This window comes from Asterias amurensis, chromosome 6, assembly GCF_032118995.1.
Source record: "Asterias amurensis chromosome 6, ASM3211899v1".
Taxonomy (NCBI): Eukaryota; Metazoa; Echinodermata; class Asteroidea; order Forcipulatida; family Asteriidae; genus Asterias; species Asterias amurensis.
In genome coordinates this window covers 4,876,254-4,896,940 of record NC_092653.1, presented here as the reverse complement: position 1 = coordinate 4,896,940, position 20,687 = coordinate 4,876,254, and the positions used below count along the sequence as shown (strand labels likewise).

The 20,687-nt window shown below is 39.0% G+C and overlaps 4 protein-coding genes across 4 annotated transcripts in view; 3 read left to right on the top strand and 1 right to left on the bottom strand.

Moving 5' to 3' along the window:
• Nucleotides 1-20,687, bottom strand: part of LOC139938154 (uncharacterized) — a 313,018-nt gene that overhangs the window by 132,747 nt on the left and 159,584 nt on the right. The window lies entirely within an intron of this gene.
• LOC139938134 (uncharacterized) lies at nt 1,189-3,878 on the top strand. The gene is made up of 3 exons (XM_071933513.1): nt 1,189-1,318; nt 1,927-2,044; nt 2,232-3,878. The coding sequence occupies exons 1-3, from the start codon at nt 1,190-1,192 to the stop codon at nt 2,585-2,587; spliced, it is 603 nt and encodes a 200-aa protein (XP_071789614.1). The 5' UTR covers nt 1,189; the 3' UTR covers nt 2,588-3,878.
• Nucleotides 4,025-7,886, top strand: LOC139938432 (SWI/SNF-related matrix-associated actin-dependent regulator of chromatin subfamily B member 1-like). The gene is made up of 3 exons (XM_071933959.1): nt 4,025-4,145; nt 4,652-4,766; nt 6,013-7,886. The coding sequence occupies exons 1-3, from the start codon at nt 4,035-4,037 to the stop codon at nt 6,285-6,287; spliced, it is 501 nt and encodes a 166-aa protein (XP_071790060.1). The 5' UTR covers nt 4,025-4,034; the 3' UTR covers nt 6,288-7,886.
• LOC139938133 (SWI/SNF-related matrix-associated actin-dependent regulator of chromatin subfamily B member 1-A-like) lies at nt 8,453-19,992 on the top strand. Its single transcript, XM_071933511.1, has 8 exons — nt 8,453-8,583; nt 9,630-9,741; nt 10,466-10,730; nt 11,931-12,058; nt 13,681-13,850; nt 15,317-15,507; nt 17,835-17,966; nt 18,584-19,992. The coding sequence occupies exons 1-8, from the start codon at nt 8,476-8,478 to the stop codon at nt 18,621-18,623; spliced, it is 1,146 nt and encodes a 381-aa protein (XP_071789612.1). The 5' UTR covers nt 8,453-8,475; the 3' UTR covers nt 18,624-19,992.

Sequence of the window (20,687 nt, the reverse complement as noted above, 5' to 3'; positions counted from 1 at the left end):
GCCCGAGTAGTAGTACCTTGAACTTTGAACTTCGAACCTTTGTTTGGAAAGTTTGTATGGTGTGTTTGAAAATTCCGAACTTTTATTTTATTCTATTTGGGCGCGCGGGTGGTAGGGGGTGGGAGCTCGGAGGGGCCGGGGGGCAGCTGTTTTTGTTGCTGCTGCTGCAAACATCCTGGTGTTGTTTTTTGTCGATATGACGTGGTTTTGCCCAAGGGGAAGTGTATTTTCCTTCTACTGTTGGAAAAGTTGTTTATTGCACCCTCTTCCTCGAATGCGCTGATAGCTATAGGCGGCTATCTTACGGCTACGGCCAGTTTGAAAAGAAAAGAAAAAACTGTTTTTACATCTATAGGCTAATTGAGCAACCTATATTGAGAAATTAGTCAAACAATTTCTCGAAATAAATACGTAATGCTTTCGTCTCCCGAGGTGCGACGAAAGTTATCTTTTGTGACTTGTTTTACTCCTTTCTCAACTACTGAGCACTGTCATCAGCAAGTATTGATGAAAGCTTTCTACCATCATTATCTTCAAACTATGTGCGGTGAATTTGATGTAAATCTGTGGAAAATGTGTTTTGTGTCCTAAAAAAAGTACCAAGACCCTTTGGACATGGAGAAATTCCTCCATGCTTTGGAGTCCTATATGGATCAAACTAGGGGCCAATTTCATAGAGCAAAGAAATTGCTTAAGCACGAAAATAGCTCGCTTATTTTACACATGTTACTGGCCCAAATTTCATGCCAAATATAATGCTTGTGACTGGTTTTTAGTTTTTTTTTACTTGGCATAACAATTGAGTGGAGTCTTGGCCGGTAATCTGATTTTACTAAGCAAGGATTTTTTTGCTTAAGCAAAAGCTCTATGAATTTGGGCCCTGGGGATGACTTGGCGCGCGTATTGCCGCCACGCGCTTTTTGCATGACTTTGGCAAACTGGGCCAACACAATGCATTGTGTTGATGCACTTGTTGATGTCTCACTTGAACAGCGTCAAACATTTAAGAAGCTTTGTATCAATAAACAAACGATGTCATCAGTTTTAAGTTTCCTGAATGTCAGAGTCAATTCTGATATCATTGATCGGCTTCCTCCCCATCCTCCCCCAACCCCAACCCCGCCCAACCCCCAAATAATTTCACGAGAGGGCGTACGTTGCAAAATAAAAAGTGTCAAACAAAAAAGAAATGGCAGCCAAAATAAAAAGTGAGACCTGCAAAGCCCCCGTGCGTCGCCCAACTTACGGCAAAAAACCACGAGTTTTGCGTCTGGATAATGTTGTGGACGATACAAACAAATTTATGATAGGTTCTGAGGTAGGTAAGCCGGGTATTATTATATGGGCATTGTGCCTAACTTAAATTTAGGGCTTGTCTTTTTGTTTGGCATTGAATTGAAGGAGGATTGATTGTGTTGTGTTTTGTTTTGTTGTTGTTGTGTTTGTGCATGAAACACGTGGTGGGTTGTGGGAGCTGAGGCTGAGGGCCTGTTATTGATAAACAAACCTCGCATACATGCAGGTCTATTTCTACCTCCATGTTTTCTGACTAAAATAAATTCAACATTTTTGTAAACTTTCTTTCAAAAGTTTTTTTATTTTTTAAAAATAATAAGTTTTAATAAAACTAATTCTTCAAGTTCAACACTATTTTTGAATAGTTGTGTGAGCATGGTGAGTGTTACTCCTATTACTATTTCGGTTTCGTCCGACTATCGTCTCCCGTACGATAGCCAGATGAAACCGAAATAGTTCTAGGAGTAGGCGAGTGTGACATTAGTTGCGATAATGTGACCCTCCTCCCGCCGTCGGGAGGAGGCCACCTCTCGCTGTCAGGAGGAGGGTTACGTTGTCTTTTTTATTTTATTTGGGGACAATAATTAAATGTTTAAGAGTAAAAAAAAATATTCAAAAAATGTTTCACAGGTCGGTGATTATCTCGGCATTTACAATGGCTCAATCTACAAAAGGTTTCCATCGCTCTGGAGAAAAGTGACATCAGTAACAGAGCGCAAGATGTTACTCAAGATTCTGGATTGTATTTGTAAGTGACCCAGAAAGTTGAATTAATTTGTTAAAGGGTCAATTCACTTTTTTTCTAATGTTCACAGATTTACATTGAACTTAGTACAAAGCTTCCCTGAAAATGTTACTAACTTAGTTGCTGTAGTTTTTGAGAAATGAGTAAAGGTAAGAAAAATCATGTTGCAATTGTATTTTTTGTTGTTCAGGTCCCGACAGTCACAACCTTCCCCCCTTTGTTACTCTCGTGAAGGCTACAGAAATTGAGGAGATAGTTGAGGGCCGAGATTTAAAGTACCGGGGAGCCAAAAAGACGGTGAAAGCAAAAAAGACTGTGAAAGCCAGAAAGAGGGTGAAAACCAGATATACTGTGAAAACCAACAAGGCTATGAAAGCTAAAAAGACCGTGAAAGCTCCTTCAAAACACTCATTTCTACCTTCTCCTCTGATTTTGGCACAAGAATGCCAACTTCCGACCAGTGCAAGCTCTGAGAATAACGAATTTTTGTTCTTAACACCCGACTGTTTGGAGTACATGGACACTATTGAGCAGGCTCCATTATGATAGTAGACTTGTGGACAGGTTGTGAGTTGTGGAGGTGCTCTTGCGAGATCACTGCTCTCGTGCGAACTGCTGGTTGCCACTTCTACTCCCAATTGGACTGTAGTCGTTTTTTCTTCCATTATTCTCACGAAACTTCGATGACCAATTGAGTTTATTTCACAGGTTTCAAAACAACCCGTTGTTATTTTGTGCATATATGTTTGGATACACCAAGTAAGAAGACTGGTCTTTGACAATTACCAATAGTGTCCAGTGTCTTTAAGTAGGATTTGAAACTTTGCATGGTGGAAATACAAAGGTTTGCGGTAACACCATGTAATGATATTCTCTAGCACTGCTAGCAGATATTCTATGAACGTCTCTATTAACTACTATTTTATGTACTGCTGGTTTAAGGACGGAGTGAGGACATCAATGGTGGAGCCCCTCATTGTGACAGTTTGCGCACCTGCCACAGGAAGCGGCTGTTCATCATGGAGCTTGAAATGGGTTTTTTTGTACAGGTTCAACCATAAATGATGTAAATAGCTAAAACGTCTTTTTAGGCTGAAATTTGTATTTTGTTTAACTTATTTATAGTATTTTATTGGCAAAAACCCGTAGTGTAAAGGATATGTGTGACGTTATATAAAATAATTACAATTAAATCAATATCTTGTACAGATTTGTATAAAATTGTAAAAGATTTTAGTTAAAAAGTATAAACTATTGACGTTGTTGTAAACTGACCTACAAAATATTGCAAATATTACATCTTTGCAATATTTTGTAGGTCAGTTTACAACAAATTCAATCTTTTAAGGATTAAAAACATTTCTCAAATGCAAAACATTCATTGATGGTTTTCGGTTTAAACATCAAACAAGTTCTTTGATATTTTGATTTAAGGATTAACAAACTGTACTGTATGGCTTTTTGTACTGCTGTGTAGTGATGTGGTCGCTGCTTAGGGTGGGAAACAAGTTGTGAAGAGTGGGAAACAAGTTGTGAAGTTGTGTATTATTGTTTTGTATGACAGCATTGAAATAAATGTACTGAATATAAGAAATAAGTGAAAATACAATGATGCAAGCTGAGAATAGGCCTACAAACAAAATGCATAGTTTACTTAGAGCATCCGCATGACTAAAAAGACAAAGACATACAAGGGAAGCATGGAGGGTGACATTTTTTTTCAACATATGGCATAAGTGATTAGTTTTGAACTCCTTAAATGCCAGCGGACTCCCCCACTTTATATATTATTTAAGTTTTGTCTCCTTCAATTTTATATGTTGTCATTTTAAATGGTTGAATTGAACAATAAACCTTGAAATTGAACTATGAACTATTTGAAAACTGTGATTTAGGTGGTTCCGCCCCCCACCCGACCAGTGTGTTTTCTCCTTTTATGTTTCACGAGAGGGCGTGCTGTAAATCACCACCAGGCACAAAAAACGCGAAAGAGATGGCGGAGGGCAGCGATGAGGCAGCTCCCGTACCTCCACGAACTTACGGCAAAAAACCACATGTTTTCCAGTTCAAGGAACGTGGAAAAGGGTATATGATAGGTACTGAGGTAAGTGCGATTCATACCAACGGTTGAATTAGAAAGTAAGAGATTCGTAAAATGGTACAGTACAGTCTGCAGTGGTGTATGTGAATGCCTACTCCTAGAACTATTTCGAATTCGTCCGGCTATCGTCTCACGATTAGCCGGACGAAACCGAAATAGTTCTAGGAGTAGTGATTGTGAATGCCATGGTCCGAGGGAGAGTGTTTTTTCTGAATGGAGTACAGCGCTGTATCACTACGGCATCTTGCTGCAAACTTGGGACATGCACAAAAACAAATTTGGCACCCTGTCGAAAACAGCCGATTTTTAATAACAACAATTATTTGTAATACGAATATTGAGTGTATTTTGAAAATCTTGGACCATGAATTTCTGCCTGTATACTATAATTTCCCTGAAAAAAAAAATCCTTTGGCTCTGGAAGCCAAACATTGAACAAAGAAAAAATTAAATTTTTAAAATTTATTATTTTTTTTATATAATTTTTTTTTTGGGGGGGTGGTTTGCAGGTGGGGTGGTATCTGGACATGATGGCTGGCGGAGTTTACAAAAGGTATCCTCTTCTTAGGAGAAAGAAAGCAACAAGAGAACAACGTTGTTTAATAGCCAAGACAGCACATCGACGTAAGTGACCTAGAAAGTATAACCATTTAAAGCCATTATACACTTTCGGTAAACAGTATTGTCCAAGTCCCACACTTCGTGTATCACAACTTATATATAAAATAACAATCCTGTGGAAATTTAGGCTCAATCGGACATCGGGGTCGGGAGAAAATAACAGGAAAACCCACTCCTGTTTGCGCGTTTCGCCGTGTCATGACATGTGTTTATAACAAATCCGTAATTCTCGTTAACGAGAATTTATATTGTTTTACCGTTTTCTCAAAAAGTAAAGCATTTCATGGAATAATATTTCAAGAGAAGTCTTTCACCATTACCTTCTGTAAACCCTGTAAATTATTTGTAAATCTGTGAACTTTTTTTTTTTTCTGTACCGAAAGGGTCCAATGGCTTTAAAGGCAGTTGACACTATTGGTAATTACTCAAAATAGTTATTAGCATAAAACCTTAGGCCCACTTGGTTAAGAAATGGGGAGCTGTTGATATTATAAAAAATTGTGAGAAACGGCTCCCTCTGAAGTAGTTGCGATAAGAGTAACCCTCCTCTGAAGTAACATAGTTTTTGAAAAAGAAGTAATTTTCCACGAATTTGATTTTGAGACCTCAGAATTAGATTTTAAGGTCTTGAAAGCAACTTCGTGTGACAAGGGTGTTTTTTTTTTTTCATTATTATCGCACAACTTCAACGACCAATTGAGCTAATATATTTTACAGGTCTGTCATTTTATGCATATTATGTTGAGATACACCAAGAGAGAAGAATGGTCTTTGACAATTACCAATAGTATCCAGTGTCTTTAAATAAATGCCACCGAGCTGTTTTGTAGCGCATGCCCATTTTCATTTTACAAAGGGCACTTCCATTTTCACCTTATAAAGGCATTTCTTACAGTCATAGGGAAACTCTTAAAGGGGCAACAAGGCCAAGACATGGGGCATTGGAGGTCATGCGTGGCCTAGTTCCTGGCCTGCAATAATTTGGCCATTAATTGATGCTTTGTACCATCTTGTTGTTTAGACTGCAGCGATAACGAAAACGATCACAATCAGGTTGCAAAGAGAACACATTCTTTTGGTTGAATTGCTCCATGCAGAATACGCATACGCTTAATTAACTAATCAAGGGTGTGCATTGTTAACATTTTCGTTCTCGTTATCGAGGCCAGTGTCCACCTTCCCTACATATTCACCACCGCCGCCTGGCTAAAAATCGCCTTACAATTACAATGTTGTTTTTTATTTTAAGGTCTCTACAAACATGGACTTCCCAGCAGCATTACTCTTCTAAAGGCCTCAGAGATAGAGGAAATCCTCGCTGGCAGAGATGCAAAGTACCGCTCATCCGCTTATACAAAGCCTGTGAAAGCTCCCGAAGCAACACACTCCACTGTGGCCTGTCCGTTAACTGTGCACAAAGAACTCCAACTTGCGCCTAGCCCAAGCTCCGAGGTTGATGAATATTTGTTCTTAACACTGGACTGGTTGAAGTACATGGACACTATTGAGCAGGCTCCATTATGAAAGTGATTAAATCAGTGGCACCGCAAAATGCCTTATCAGTTAGTGCAAGGTCATGCTTCAATTAAGGCAACGCAAATCTGCGGAACAATGGTTGATACATACTGAATCATGGCAAGTATAAGGAACCAATCCTGAGGTGAGGTTCCCCTGGAGACTGCACAACAGCAATACCTGAAGGAAGTAGTCCCAGCCTATTTCTATTCCTTCCGCCCGGGTAGTAGTTAAAAAGCAGGACAGTTCTTTTCAGACCTGAGAAGTCTCCCGAACATCCGATAATAAACTCCGCGGTAGTAGAATAAAGAAAGACAGTTCTCTAAGAACAAACTCTACCTGGCAAGTAGATACACACATGGTGTTACCGCAAACCAAAGTATGTCTGAAACCTTTCTCATACTTCGGCTTCAGCTCCGGCTCGAGGGCCCAATTTCATAGAGCTGCTTAGCACAAACATTTGCTTAGCATGAAATTTCTTCCTTGATAAAAACAGGATTACTAACCGAATTTCCATTTGTTGCATTTTGTTTGCTACTGGTATTTGTTTGGTTATCCTGAAAATCATGTGGACATTTGGTTGGTAATCCTGTTTTTATCGAGGCAAACATTTCATGCTAAGCAAATCTTTGTGCTTAGCAGCTCTATGAAATTGGGCCCAGGTGCCATTGGATGTTGGAACCACCCCCTGTGTGCAAAATACACGCTGCTCCAAAAATGTGAAGGCCTGATGGCCAGTTCATGCTCACTGTATTTCTACTGCGACCGTAGCGTGTCGCAGAGCCAAAGCAAGAGATGGAGCCTAAGCCAGGGGAAATTACTCAAAATAATTGTTAGAATAAAAACTGACTTCGTAACAAGCAATGGAGAGCTGTTGATAGTATAAAAACATTGTGAGAAAGGCTCCCTCTGAACTTGTAGTTTTCAAGAAAGAACTTGAAGTAATTTTCCACTAAAATATTTAAATTTGATTTTGAGATCTCTGAATTGGATTTTGGGGTCCCGAAATCAACCATATCTGGAAGCACACAACTTCATGTGACAATGGTGTTTTTTCTTCCATTATTATCTCGCAGCTTGGATGACAAATGATTTTAAATTTTCACAGGTTTGTTTTTTGTGCACATGTAGAGATACACCAAGTGAGAAGACTGGTCTTGGACAAAATTACCAAAGGTGTCCTGTGTCTTTAAAGCCATTGGACACTTTCGGTAAACAGTATTGTCCAAAGGCCCACACTTCGTGTATCACAACTTATATATAAAATAACAAACCTGTGAAAATTTAGGCTCAATCGGTCATCGGAGTCGAGAGAAAATAACTGGAAAACCCACCCTTGTTTCCCGATGTAGTTCTCGATGTCGAGAATTGATAATTGTTTTAATGTTTTCTCAAAAAGTAAAGCATTTCATGGAATAATATTTCAAGAGAAGTGTTTAACCATTACCTTCTGTAAACCCTGTAAGTTATTTGTAAATCTGTGAACTTTTATTTATTTTTCTGTTCCGTTAGTGTATAATGGCTTTAAGATGTTCAGGCTATCGCTGACATTGCTGCCGAGATTCTTTGAAATGTCTTGAAAAGAGTCTTAAACATATGTAGTCATCATATACATAAATAATATATAAGATTAAAGATTCTAAAAGTATCAACTGTCTGTATTGTTTTATTTATTTATTCATTTATTTCTCATTTCTTACATCTAGGAAATACTCATTATTTTAAAGTTTGAAATGATTTATGCTGCCAGACTTTTAAGAGGTGAAGGAAAGACATTCAATGACTGGCTCCCTCTATTTGAAAGTTTTTAAGTTGCCTCTGTTCTGGGAAATGGAAGTTCACCAGTCCTGGTTGAAATGGCTTATAGCCCTGTTTGGCTTTATGACTACATCTTTGCAATATTGTTTAGGTCAGTTATACTTGGGTTATTCAATGCAAAGACTTTACCCCAACTTGACCCAGGTTTTTTTTCTTCGTCAACATTAAATTAGAGCCTTGTCATTTAAAATGTGATTGAAGGACAAAGCTATAAGAATAAACAAACTACCGCATTGTAATCTGGTATATTAAAAGGCGATTCGGGATTCACCCTCCCCTTTTTCCTGGGTAGTCCCCTCCCCCCACGTGTTTTCCCTCAAAATATTTCACGAGAGGGCGCTTGTAGTTGCTTTTGTTTTACAAACACAAACGAGACGAGATGGCGGCCAACGGTGAGAAAGTCCCGATTCCTCCGCGAACTTACGGCAAAAAACCTGATGTTTTTCAGTTTGAGGAAGGTGGAGACAAGTTTATGATCGGTTCTGAGGTAAGTGAGATTTCAAATCAGTTGAATTTAAAGTAAGAGACCCGTACATTGGGCGCAGAATATAGAGTTTGGTATGTTCACGTTGAAATATTCTTTGTCAATATTTCTACATCTATGATTTCATCGATGTCAAACTATGACGATTGATGATTGACGTGTGTGTTTTGTGTGTTGTTCCGCCTGTTGGAATGATTTCAATATGTTTATGAGATTGCTATTGTTAGAAATCTCATATTTAAACGGAAAAGGTGGTGGCAGGATACGGATTTGTTCCCCTCTCAACTCGGTCATTGTTTGACCATTCAAAGCGTGAACCTGCTGAAGCACATTCCCCTCGTACGTCGTACACAATTACAACAGAAAAGTTTTCAATCAATATCAATCAAAAGGCCATTAAACAAATTTACCTGCTGTTTCATTCTGAGTTTGAATACGGAACTCTGAATACATTTTATGGTTACAGGAGACGATAGCGGTAGAAACCAAAATAGTTCTAGTCTCTTTGCGATAAGTGTGTACACTTACTGATATTACTGGGATATTTTTTGTGCGTTGATATAGGTTTTTTAAACAACACACACAGCCACAGGAGCTAGACCTACAGCTCTATTTTATGTCCCATCCGAAGCATGAAGCAGTGGTTTACCAAATGTCTTGCTTATTATCAGGACACAAGTGTCTCTACCGGAGCTCACCCGCTGGACAACGACCCGGCCTGATACTTCATGGAGGCACAAAGGCGATTGCCTCCATGCCCCCTGGTCATTGCCTTGATGTCCTTGAAATGCTGCAGTAGAAATTTACAATTTCCTCATAGGGTGCCCTTTACCAAGGAGAAATTGCCTTTGCCCTTGAAGCATACAGCCCTGCACGACACACAACTTGCCGTGAATTTCTGCCTTTATTTCCCTTTAAAAATAAAACCCTGTGGGAGCCATAGAAAAGGAAAAGGTTATAAAATCCATTATAAGTGTGGAATAAACTTTTCAGTAGAAAAAAAAGACAAAAAATCAAACAAATGATAATACTTCAATTTTGTTTTGCAGGTTGGGTACTATCTGCGCATGTTCCGTGGCTCACTCTACAAAAAGTACCCATCGCTATGGAGAAAGTTGGCAACAGTAGAAGAACGCAAGAAAATAGTCACAATAGGAGATCGTAAGTGGCTTAGGAATGATGACCTGGTGTTTTAGGATGTAGTTTTAACAAAATTGAAATTTATTTTGTGCACAAAGTAAAATACATACATGTATGTATTGCCATACATGTATTATGGCAAATTAGAAAAGTTCCTTCACTCAAATGGTTTTCAATCGTAATGTTTTTCTTCATATGTGTAGTCAAGTAAATTTCTGTTATATCAGGATGGGTAACCTTGGTATCAGTTTAGGATATACACATGTGCCTATGATTGAACTGGCCTAGAAAATCATCTTCAAGAGTAGTTGCGATAACGTAACCCTCCTGCCGACGGCGTAGCCGGAGGGTTACGAAGCTTACGCAGGAGGGTTACGTTATCGCAACTTCTTCAAGAGGCCATTTTACATTAGTTGCACAGGATGCTTTTATAATGTTAAATTCTATAAAAAACTTTTGTAGAGGCACTAAGGCCAAAACCAGGGTGACACATGCCATGGCCCTAATGTAATTGAAGAGTTTACTATAAAGCCAGGCAAACAGTGATCAACCTAGTTGGGCTTGTTCAAAGAGCTCTATGTGCGAGATTAGAAAAACTTATTATTCAAGTTTGCAATACTTTAGAAAATTTGATGCTTTGTTACCATGTGGTTGTTTCATTCCTACTCGCATAAATGCATCCACCCTCCATACCCACTATGCCGTCGAGGCAGAACAAAACCTAACAATCTTAATTCTATTTTAGGGTTCGGCCAACATGGACTTGCCACCAACGTTACTCTCCTGAAGTCCACAGAGGTAGAGGAGATCCTCGAGGGCCGGGATTCAAAGTACCGGGCAGTCGCAATCAGCACAGACACCAACAACCTACGAGAAGCTAAACCCAAACGCAGCAGGGATTGGGTACCAGCTATACCGAACAGCTCACATCACCTGGACGCTGTACCGTGCTCCACCAGCATCTCTCGTAATCGAGTCGGTCCGAAAAGACAACGAACATTTCCCATGTGGTAAGTGTAGTATAGTGGCTTCTTATATTTAGCGATGATATCTGTCACTCAGTGATGCTCAAGGCACTTCAACATTCGTATTTTCCTGCAAGTTTGCGATATCGATTTGTTTTATTTACGATATATCGCCGACAATATATCACGATATTCGATATAATCGCGATTAATGAAATTTGACATCATCAGTCTTCAAACTCCAAGTGAAAGCTTAAGAGAGGTGTTCTAATGACCTATTCTTCTGGTTTTACTCCAAACCTATGGGGTGCAAGATGTCTCAGCTAGTAAATCATCGCGATATTTAATCGATATTGCGATATATCGCGATTATCGCAATTATCGATGTTTCGATTAAAACCAAATCCATCTGATATCGAAATCGTTTCCAAATTAATATCGCGATATTCGATAATATCGTGATATCGCCCAAGCTTATGTGGGACTAGGTTTGAATTAAGAGACCCACTCCTTTTTACATAGCTTCATACAATGGTTTACAAGGTGCTGTGGTGTAATAAGCAGCCAATCAAACCAGGAACACCAGGGCTTCTGCTCTTTTTGATAAGTGCACTGGGTTCTTTTATGTGTGTTACACAACACAAGGGACCAACGGCTCAACGTCCCATCCTAAGGACGAAGCATCAAGGTTAAAGCCATTGGACCCTTTCGGTTCAGAAAAAAAAAAAAAAGTTCACAGATTTACAAATAACTTACAGGGTTTACAGAAGGCAATGGTGAAAGACTTCTCTTGAAATATTATTCCATGAAATGCTTTACTTTTTGAGAAAACAGCAAAACAATATAAATTCTCGTTAACAAGAATTTCGGGTTTATTTTAAACACATGTCATGACACGGCGAAACGCGCGGAAACAAGGGTGGGTTTTTCCGTTGTTTTCTCCCGACTCCGATGACCGATTGAGGCTAAATTTTCACAGGTTTGTTATTTTGATATAGAAGTTGTGGTACACAAAGCGTGGGCCTTGGACAACACTGTTTACCGAAGGGGTCCAATGGCTTTAAAGGTCTTGCTTAAGGACACAGGTGTCACGACTTGGACCAAAACCCAGACTCTGCTAATCGAAAACACCAGAGTTTGAGTCCAGTGCTCTTAACTAATTCCATGGCTCTGTTTACCGTAAGCGAAGAGTTTATACACTTTCATCGTGTATCATTTCAATCCCTGAATGTTGTTCTTCTGCAGCTATGATGATCATGATCCAGCCATAATCCATGACAATGCAGACATGCCAGAGACGCTAGTACCCATCAGGCTTGATATGGAGATTGAAGGTCAGAAACTCAGGGACACCTTTACGTGGAATAAGAACGGTGAGTCCTTCTCAACCTAAATTTTAAGATAATATTTATAATAGATGTTACATTTAACATCTATTACATCGTTGCGGTACCCGCTGCCAAAACATAGTATTCGAACACAAGGGTCTTTGACAGTCACCTATATCGGTCACAGGCTTTGATGCGACGTATACCCAAACTTTTGTTTGGGCGCTGGCCTGGTGACCAGTCTTTTTTCTTTGTCTTTTTTTTCCACTCTGTGCTTCTTAAAGAGAAGGTACACGTTTGGTAATTGTCAAAGACCAGTCTTCTCACTTTGTGTATCCCAACATAAGCATAAAATAACAAGCCTGCCAAAACATAGGATTCGAACTGCCTCTAGCTACCGGGCAACCTCGGTAGTCTAGTTGGTGAGACACTGCTCTAGAATTGTAAGGGTCGTGGGTTCAAATCTCATCCGAGTAATATACCTGTGATGTTTTTGTACAGGACTCGGAAAGTATCAAGAAAAAAACCCAAAGAAGAAACAGAAGAAGAAAAAATAGATAATGCTTAGCACGTAAGATAATGCTTAGCACGTAATGATGTGCTTACAATGTTCATATCAGTCTGAGTACTAGAACTCTGAATGCTGCGAGTCTGAATACTAGTATTTTGCTGTAAGTCGGAGTAGTTCTTTTCTATGAGTCTGAAAAATAGTACTTAGTTATAGTACTTTGCCATAAGAATGAGTAATTCCCTTTCTGTGCGAGTACTTGTACTAAGCTATGAGTATGAGGAATTCCTTATGAGTCTGAGTAGTAGTACTCACTATGAGTCAGAGTAGTAGTAGGGCCTACTCATTGTGTGTCTAAGTATATGAGTAAAGTATTTATGCTTTAAATGCTATAGTTTTTTAAATTAAAGGCAGTGGACACTATTGGTAATTGTCAAGGACTAGCCTTCACAGTTGGTGTATCTCAACATATGCATAAAATAACAAACCTGTGCAAATTTGAGCTCAATCGGTCATCAAAGTTGCGAGATAATAATGAAAGAAGAAAACACCCTTGTCACACGAAGTTGTGTGCGTTTAGATGGTTGATTTCGAGACCTCAAGTTCTAAATCTGAGTCTCGAAATCAAATTCATGGAAAAGTACTTCTATCTCGAAAACTATGGCACTTCAGAGGGAGCCGTTTCTCACAATGTTTTATACTATCAACCTCTCCCTATTACTCGCCACCAAGAAAGGTTTTATGCTAATCATTATTTTGAGTAATTACCAATAGTGTCCACTGCCTTTAAATGCTATAGTTTTTATATTAAATGAGTACGACAAAAATATTTTTTTTTCTTATGAGTCCGAAATGTGATGATTGGGTTTTTCACTACTTGTGCGACTTTTATGACCGATTGAGCTCAAAACTTCACAGGTTTGTTATTTCCTTTGTTTATTGCGATACACAAGGGTCTTTGACAGTCACCAATATCGGCCGCAGGCTTTGATGCAAGGTATCCCCAGACTTTTGTTTTGGCACCGGCCTGGTCTTTTTTCTTTGTCTTTTTCTTCCACTCTGTGCTTCTTAACATGTGTTCTGCGCCTTTGATCATTTTGTATGTAAGGGGCGCACTATAAATTTTAAACATTATTATTATTATAATTTAAATTTACAGAGACATTAATCACGCCTGAGATGTTCGCTGAGATTTTATGCGAGGATCTCGATCTTCCTCCAGTAAACTTTGTACAGTCCATCGCCCAAGCCATCCGTACACAGATTGACGCCTTCCCAGCAGACACAAGTATACTAGAGGACCAATCGGATCAGAGAGTCATTTTGAAGGTGAGTCTCGGGAAGGAGGGGTGTAGGTGAGGGGGGGTGAGGGCGAGATATGATGACAAATGATTTTTGACACCATAACCACTCACTGTGTTTAAAGGCAGTGGACACTATCGGTAATTGTCAAAGACTGGTCTTCACAGTTGGTGTATCTCAACATATGCATAAAATAACTAACCTGTGAAAATTTGAGCTTAATCGGTCATCAAAGTTGCGAGATAATACTGAAAGAAGAAAACACCCTTGTCACACGAAGTTGTGTGTGTTTGGATGGTTGATTTCGAGACCTCAAGTTCTGAATCTGAGGTCTCGAAATCAAATTCGTGGAAAATTACTTCTTTCTCGAAAACTATGGCAATTCAGAGGGAGCTGTTTCTCACAATGTTTTATACCATCAACTTCTCCCCATTACTCTTCATCAAAAAACGGTTTTATGCTAATAACTATTTTGAGAAATTACCAATAGTGTCCACTGCCTTTAAGCAGGTACCAGTTCAGTACGTAGATTCATAAGCAGAAAAACACTTCATGCTTTACTGAGGATTTTGTACATGTTCATATGGAGGTTATGTGGGTTTCGGCAAATCAATTTCTCAAGATTTCTTAAAATCTCTGTGAGCATGAACATTTTCTTGAAAGAAGTGAGGTAATCAAGGGAGAAAGAAATAGTCCACAATGCGTCAAAACCGGTAGTTTTGATTTTCTTGTGATGCACAGAGTCTGTTATTACCTTATTTGTAAAATGTTTGAGGTTCTGGGTCTAGTAAGTCGGGAAAGTCTTGAGTATCCACGTCAAAAAACCTGTAGGTAGTCAGGTTAGCTCAATTGGTCCTGTCCCTGCCTTCCAACTCTTGTGGTCCCGGTTCGATGCCCGGACCGGAGCCTTGCATGTCGACTGGATTTTTCAGTCCCTAGGTTTTCCCTATATGGTTTTCCTCCCGCAACTAAAACTGAAATTTCATTATTGTTTTTCATTACAAAAAAATGTGGGATTAGCATGCTTTGCAGACTTAATAGTTCAGATTCAGATGCACAATGTTTTACATACATCAGTGTTTGGATTAAACCATAGAAATAGAACCCGGAGAATGCTGATTGTCTCATTGTGCGTGCGGTTTCGTTGTGAGACCATTTTTATGGACGCACATACGCCATTTTTGTTACGCGTGTATGGCAAAATATTTTGCTATTCAATTTTGCTATACAATGACATCATCATTGACCTATGAACACACTAAAAACGGTCTATGTGCGCTGACATCTTGCCATTTTGCCATACACGCGTCTCACGCAATGATAATTTTGCCATACGCACGTATCGCGTGGTATCGCTGCGTCCACAGACGACACAGAGGGTGGCCGAGCTCAGCGTTCTCTGGGTTCTATTTCTATGTATTAAATCAATATTCTTTACTCCCGATGTAAATTATACATCTATTAATCTCATTTCTTCCTTGTCTTGCTCCTAGTTGAACATCCACGTTGGAAACATCTCCCTAGTGGATCAGTTTGAGTGGGACATGGCCTGCAAAGACAACAGCCCGGAGGAATACGCCCTCAAGCTGTGTGCCGACCTGGGTCTGGGCGGTGAGTTTGTAACGGCCATAGCCTACAGCATCAGAGGGCAACTCAGCTGGCATCAGAGAACATATGCTTTCAGGTTGGTCATCTTTACAGAACATAACTTTGTTTCCCTTCTTTTTTTACAAACCACCAACCCCTCCAATCCAACAGCATGTTTGCTTTTATTTTGTTGCACTGAGGTCTGCGCATTTAAACTGTGTCTACTTTACGTGGGATGGGATCAGACGTGATCAGGATACGGGTTACCAAGAAAGCCAAGATTTTGTAAAAAGGTTTCCATATTGGCTTGAAATTTCAAAACTGGGCGTCTATATTGTTTGTACAATACATGAATACAAGTAAATGACAGATAAAACAGGGTGTCCATAAAGACACCCAGACACCCCTCTGGCTTGTCACATTTAAATATGATGTTTTAGTTTGGCTGGTAACCAAATTATGGTAGGCACACCTGTTTGTGCTTTGTTAAAGGAACACGTTGCCTTGGATCTGTCGAGTTGGTCTTTGAAAAGCGTTTGTAACCGTTTGTTATAAAATGCATGGTTAGATGTTGTAAAAGTAGAATACAATGATCCACACAAACATGCCTCGACATTGCACGGTTTTCCTTTTACCTCGTCGACTAGCACGGTCGGCCATTTATGGGAGTCAAATTTTTGACTCCCATAAATGGCTGACCATGTTAGTTCGCAAAGTAAAAGGAAAACCACGCAATTTCGAGGCAAATTTGTGTGGATAATTGTATTCTACTTTTAAAACATCTTTCCAATCATATGCATTTTATAACAAACAACAAACGGTTACAAACGCTTTTTATTGACGAACTCGACCGATCCAAGGCAACGTGTTCCTTTAAGTTTAATGATTTAAAGGCAGTGCTTTGTAACCTAATTACCCACTTTTCTTCTCCTCGACCATTTAAAATCCAATTCTATTTCTTTTGTTGTAACACCATTAAACTGGGTGTTTTACTTTGGATCAGGTATACCAATAAAGTGTCCAACAGTTTGGATGTTGAGTATTGTGTGATATTGGATTGATGTAGAAGAGTGATGTAGAATGCTAGTGAATAACTCAGGGGTTAAGGTTAAGGCATGATGTATTAAAACCAAAGTTGGCGAAGAGTGCAAGCCTCACCTCTACATTTGGCTCGTTAAAAATGCTTATTTTAAAAGAATTCATAACTGATGCTTTTAGATTATTTATTTGTGTGGCATGTTCATTCAGAACCTGTTTGGAGAGTTATGTGCTTTTAGGAAAGTAACTTTTTGTTCATTTTGTTATAAACCAAAAACCACTTTCCATATTTTTGTTAAAGGCAGTGGACACTATTGGTAATTTTCAAAGACTAGCCTTCACAGTTGGTGTATCTCAACATATGCATAAAATAACAAACCTGTGAAAATTTGAGCTCAATCGGCCATCAAAGTTGCGAGATAATAATGAAAGAAAAATAACCCTTGCAACACGAAGTTGTGTGCGTTTAGATGGTTGTTATGCCAATAATTATTTTTGAGTAATTACCAATAGTGTCCACTGCCTTTAAGATGCTGTGTATTTTCTTGTGTTATCCCAGAGCATTCTGGACTCTGTTTTTGCAATTTTAATCTGTTTAATTTATTCATGCCTAAGATAATTTTCAATCTAAATTTGTTAACCTTGTTTAAAGGAACATTACAGAATTGGTTTTTGCTAACAAAACAGTTGCTGGCAGTGTAAGCACTTTATGTAATCCACCATATACATTAACTGACAAACCTGTAGAAGTTTGAGATCAATCGGCCATCTGGGTCACGAGAGAATAGTGAAAAACAATTACAAATTTTGCATTGCATCGATGCCAAAACAAAATTGAATAAGGCGCTCACTGAGCGATAAACTCCAAACGCGAAGTTAGATTATTTATTTCTCATCAAATATTTCAGACAGAAATTTTTCAAGGGATGTTTTCTACTATCATCATCATTAGACCGTGTAAGTTTTATGTAAATCTGTGATCTTCACGATTTTTGTTTCTTACCAATTCTGTAATGTTCCTTTAATCGTAAGGGGGCCCATGTTTTTATTAAGGAATCATTTTGATTGTTAAGAATTTTGTTATTCTAAGATATACTATGTAATATCATTATTAAATATTTGCATCTATTAAATCTAACGTTACTCACTGCTAAAATATTCTATTCGAACTGCCTCTAGCTACCGGGCAATCTCGGTGGTCTAGCTGGAAAGCGACACTGCTCTAGAATTGCAAGGGGTTGTGGGTTCGAATTTGGCATTCGATTTATATGCCTGTGATATTTTCCACAGAGCTCAGGAAAGTACTGAGTATACAGTGCTAACACACATCAGTGCATATGGGTAAAACCAAAATTAACGTTATTATATATTATTCCACATTTTCAGTGAATCCCCATTACCCACCGTGGAGATTGCAGTACGTAACCAAGGAGAAGCCGACCAATGGTGCCCCTTCCTTGAGACGTTGACAGACGCCGAGATGGAGAAGAAGATCAGGGATCAAGATCGAAATACCAGGTGAGTCATAGCGCCCCCTTGTGGTGAATTCTAGTGGCTTGATTTTAACCGGAACATCTGACATCTACCTAGCCTGAACATCTGACGTCACACTTCGAGGCTTGTGAATAAAGCCAGAAACCGGCCCCAAGCCAGCCTGTACGTTCACCTTTGACCTACATTCATTTCACATAGAGCTACCTAGTCAAATTGATTTTACACCAGTATCACATGCAAGTACCTGAGCCTCTTTGAGGTATGGCGGATGTGATGGGAGTGTCTGTTTGGTTTGTCAGCGGCACACAAATCACCCCGACCAATCAAAGCACATCTATGGAAAGCTCATGTCACTGCACGTTTATCCAATGACATCATTGTATCCAATGGAATCACTGGATCTGAAAAGCAAGGACCTGTCGTTATCCTTGCTGATAAAGACAGGGCCCTGGAGGGGCCTGGTCTACCATCTACCTTACTAAAGATTATCTGCTTTATATTTTAATCATGTGATAATGCACTAATCAGTTTTCATTCTTAAATTTGTTTTTAAGAAAATGTGACAATAGCTTGTACAATGTCTGTATCTAGATAAAATATTAACCACTTTTTTTTGTTCCCACTTTTTTTCTTCTCATCAGGCGAATGCGCCGTCTGGCCAACACTGCTCCAACTTGGTGAGGTCAATCCAAAGGTCACCAAGGGTCATCAAGGGTCAGTTGATAATAATCTAGTTCAGCTGATTTTGTGTGCTGACCTCTCCTTGCCTTTCTGGCTGTTGCTCAAGATTGAATCACCATATTGGTGACCCAGAACAGATAGTTCACATGTACAGGCATGATATTCTTTCTACTAAAAGACATTGGACACTATTGGTAATTGTCAAAGACCAGTGTTCTCACTTGGTGTATCTCAACATAAGCATAAAAAAATAAAACTGGGAAAATTTGGGCTCAGATGGTCCTCAAATTTGAAATTTGCAAACTTGGAAAATTTGTGCTTTCATTAGATGCATAATAAAAGGCTTCAGCTGAGGTCTTTTATTGTTTGAGTGAGAAGTTACCTCTTTCTCAAAAACTACGTTACTTCAGAGGGAGCCGATTCTCACAATGTTTTATACTATCAACAGTTCTCCATTGCTTGTTACCAAGAAGGTTTTTGTTCTAACAATTATTTTGAGTAATTTGTGTCCAGTGCCTTTAATACTGACCCCAAGGGCAAGAATCTGACTAAGTGTTAATGAATAGCCAGCAATGTCTATTAAAGCCTACCTCAGGGCCCAATTTCATGGATCTGCTTATCGTAAGCACAGAATCGGCGCTTACGGAAGCAGGGAATTCAGTGCTTACGGCAAAGGTATTTCCTGGGTTAGCGGCGAATTTTGGCTTCTGCGCGTGCATACTCCACGTTACCAAGCATTCTACGCTTACAAGGCTAGCGCAAAGATTCAGCGCTTGCACGTAAGCGGGGAAACGTGGTAGTAAGCGCAGAATTCGGCGGTAAGCAGAGCCATGAAATTGAGTCCAGGTGATCATGTATGTCTGCTCTTGTACTCAGTGAAATATTTCTACCTGTTTCCCCCCAATGACCATATATCATGCCTTTATGTGACATGTGACTAGAGCATTATACAGCATTAACAGACAGACCATGCAATGCCATAGGTGATCTTGAAGATTATTTTAAAGTCGGGCTTTCCAGTGAAAGCGTCTGTGGAATGAATTTAGGGACAGACATTCTCTTTTGTTGTTTTCACCCTTTAAGCCCTGTTTGACCCTTCACATTTTCTTGGAAGAAGTGAAGTAGTCACAGTTGGGGAAAAAAAAAAGTCCACACTGTATCCAAACTTGTCACAGGTGATTTTGAAGATAATTAAGTCAGGCTTTCCGGTGGAAATTTCTGTGCAATGAATTTAGAGACGGACATTCTCTTGTGTTGTATAAAAGCTTAATCCCTGTTTGACCCTTCACTATTTTCCTGGAAGAAGTAAAGCTGTCATTAAAGGGGGAAAAAATTCAACACTGTGTTAAAACTTGTCACAGGTGATTTTGAAGACAATTAAGTCGGGCTTTCCAGTCAAAATGTCTGCAGAATGAATTTCAAAGACGGTCATTCTCTTTTGTTGTATTAAATTAACCCTTAACTCCATGTGTGACCATACAAATTTTCTCCACAGAAGTAAAGCAGTCACCAATGGGGAAAAAAAAGTCCACACTGTGTCAAACTTGTTAGTTGTTTTCACAGGTGATTTTGAAGATCATTATTAAGTCGGGCTTTCCAGTGAAAATGTCTGGGGAATCAATTTAGACACAGATATTTTCTTTTGTTGTACAAACCTTACTTCATGTTTGACTCTTCAAATTTTCTTGGAAGAAGTAAAGCAGTCACCAATAGGAGAAAAATAGTCCACATTTTGGTCCAAACTTTGTAGTTTTGTATTTCTGGTGATGTTCAGTGTCTGGCATCAACATTAGCCCATGACCTCCAACTGCTTGTGCAAATAATGAATGTTTATAGGATGCAACGGCAAGGATATTTTCATGATTTGTAATATGGAATATTCCTTCAATATCGAGTTGAATGGAACATTCCATCTTTTAATGATTGAAAACTCACCAAACATACATTTGTTTTAACATCCATACAAGCAGCTCTTTTCATTCGAAGCAAAGTATAACCGGTCACAAAAAACATACATTACATAATATTCTGGCTGGTAACCTATCTCTGCTAAGCAAGTTTTAT

Bases quoted from the DNA above. Each gene is read 5' to 3' on its own strand.
- LOC139938134 (XM_071933513.1), top strand. From the start codon at position 1,190: ATGGCAGCCAAAATAAAAAGTGAGACCTGCAAAGCCCCCGTGCGTCGC. The intron at 1,319-1,926 runs GTAGGTAAGCCG...AATGTTTCACAG, and splicing joins AATTTATGATAGGTTCTGAG to GTCGGTGATTATCTCGGCAT. The intron at 2,045-2,231 runs GTAAGTGACCCA...TTTGTTGTTCAG, and splicing joins CAAGATTCTGGATTGTATTT to GTCCCGACAGTCACAACCTT.
- LOC139938432 (XM_071933959.1), top strand. From the start codon at position 4,035: ATGGCGGAGGGCAGCGATGAGGCAGCTCCCGTACCTCCACGAACTTAC. The intron at 4,146-4,651 runs GTAAGTGCGATT...GGTGGTTTGCAG, and splicing joins GGTATATGATAGGTACTGAG to GTGGGGTGGTATCTGGACAT. The intron at 4,767-6,012 runs GTAAGTGACCTA...TTTTATTTTAAG, and splicing joins AGCCAAGACAGCACATCGAC to GTCTCTACAAACATGGACTT.
- LOC139938133 (XM_071933511.1), top strand. From the start codon at position 8,476: ATGGCGGCCAACGGTGAGAAAGTCCCGATTCCTCCGCGAACTTACGGC. The intron at 9,742-10,465 runs GTAAGTGGCTTA...ATTCTATTTTAG, and splicing joins AATAGTCACAATAGGAGATC to GGTTCGGCCAACATGGACTT. The intron at 10,731-11,930 runs GTAAGTGTAGTA...GTTCTTCTGCAG, and splicing joins CAACGAACATTTCCCATGTG to CTATGATGATCATGATCCAG.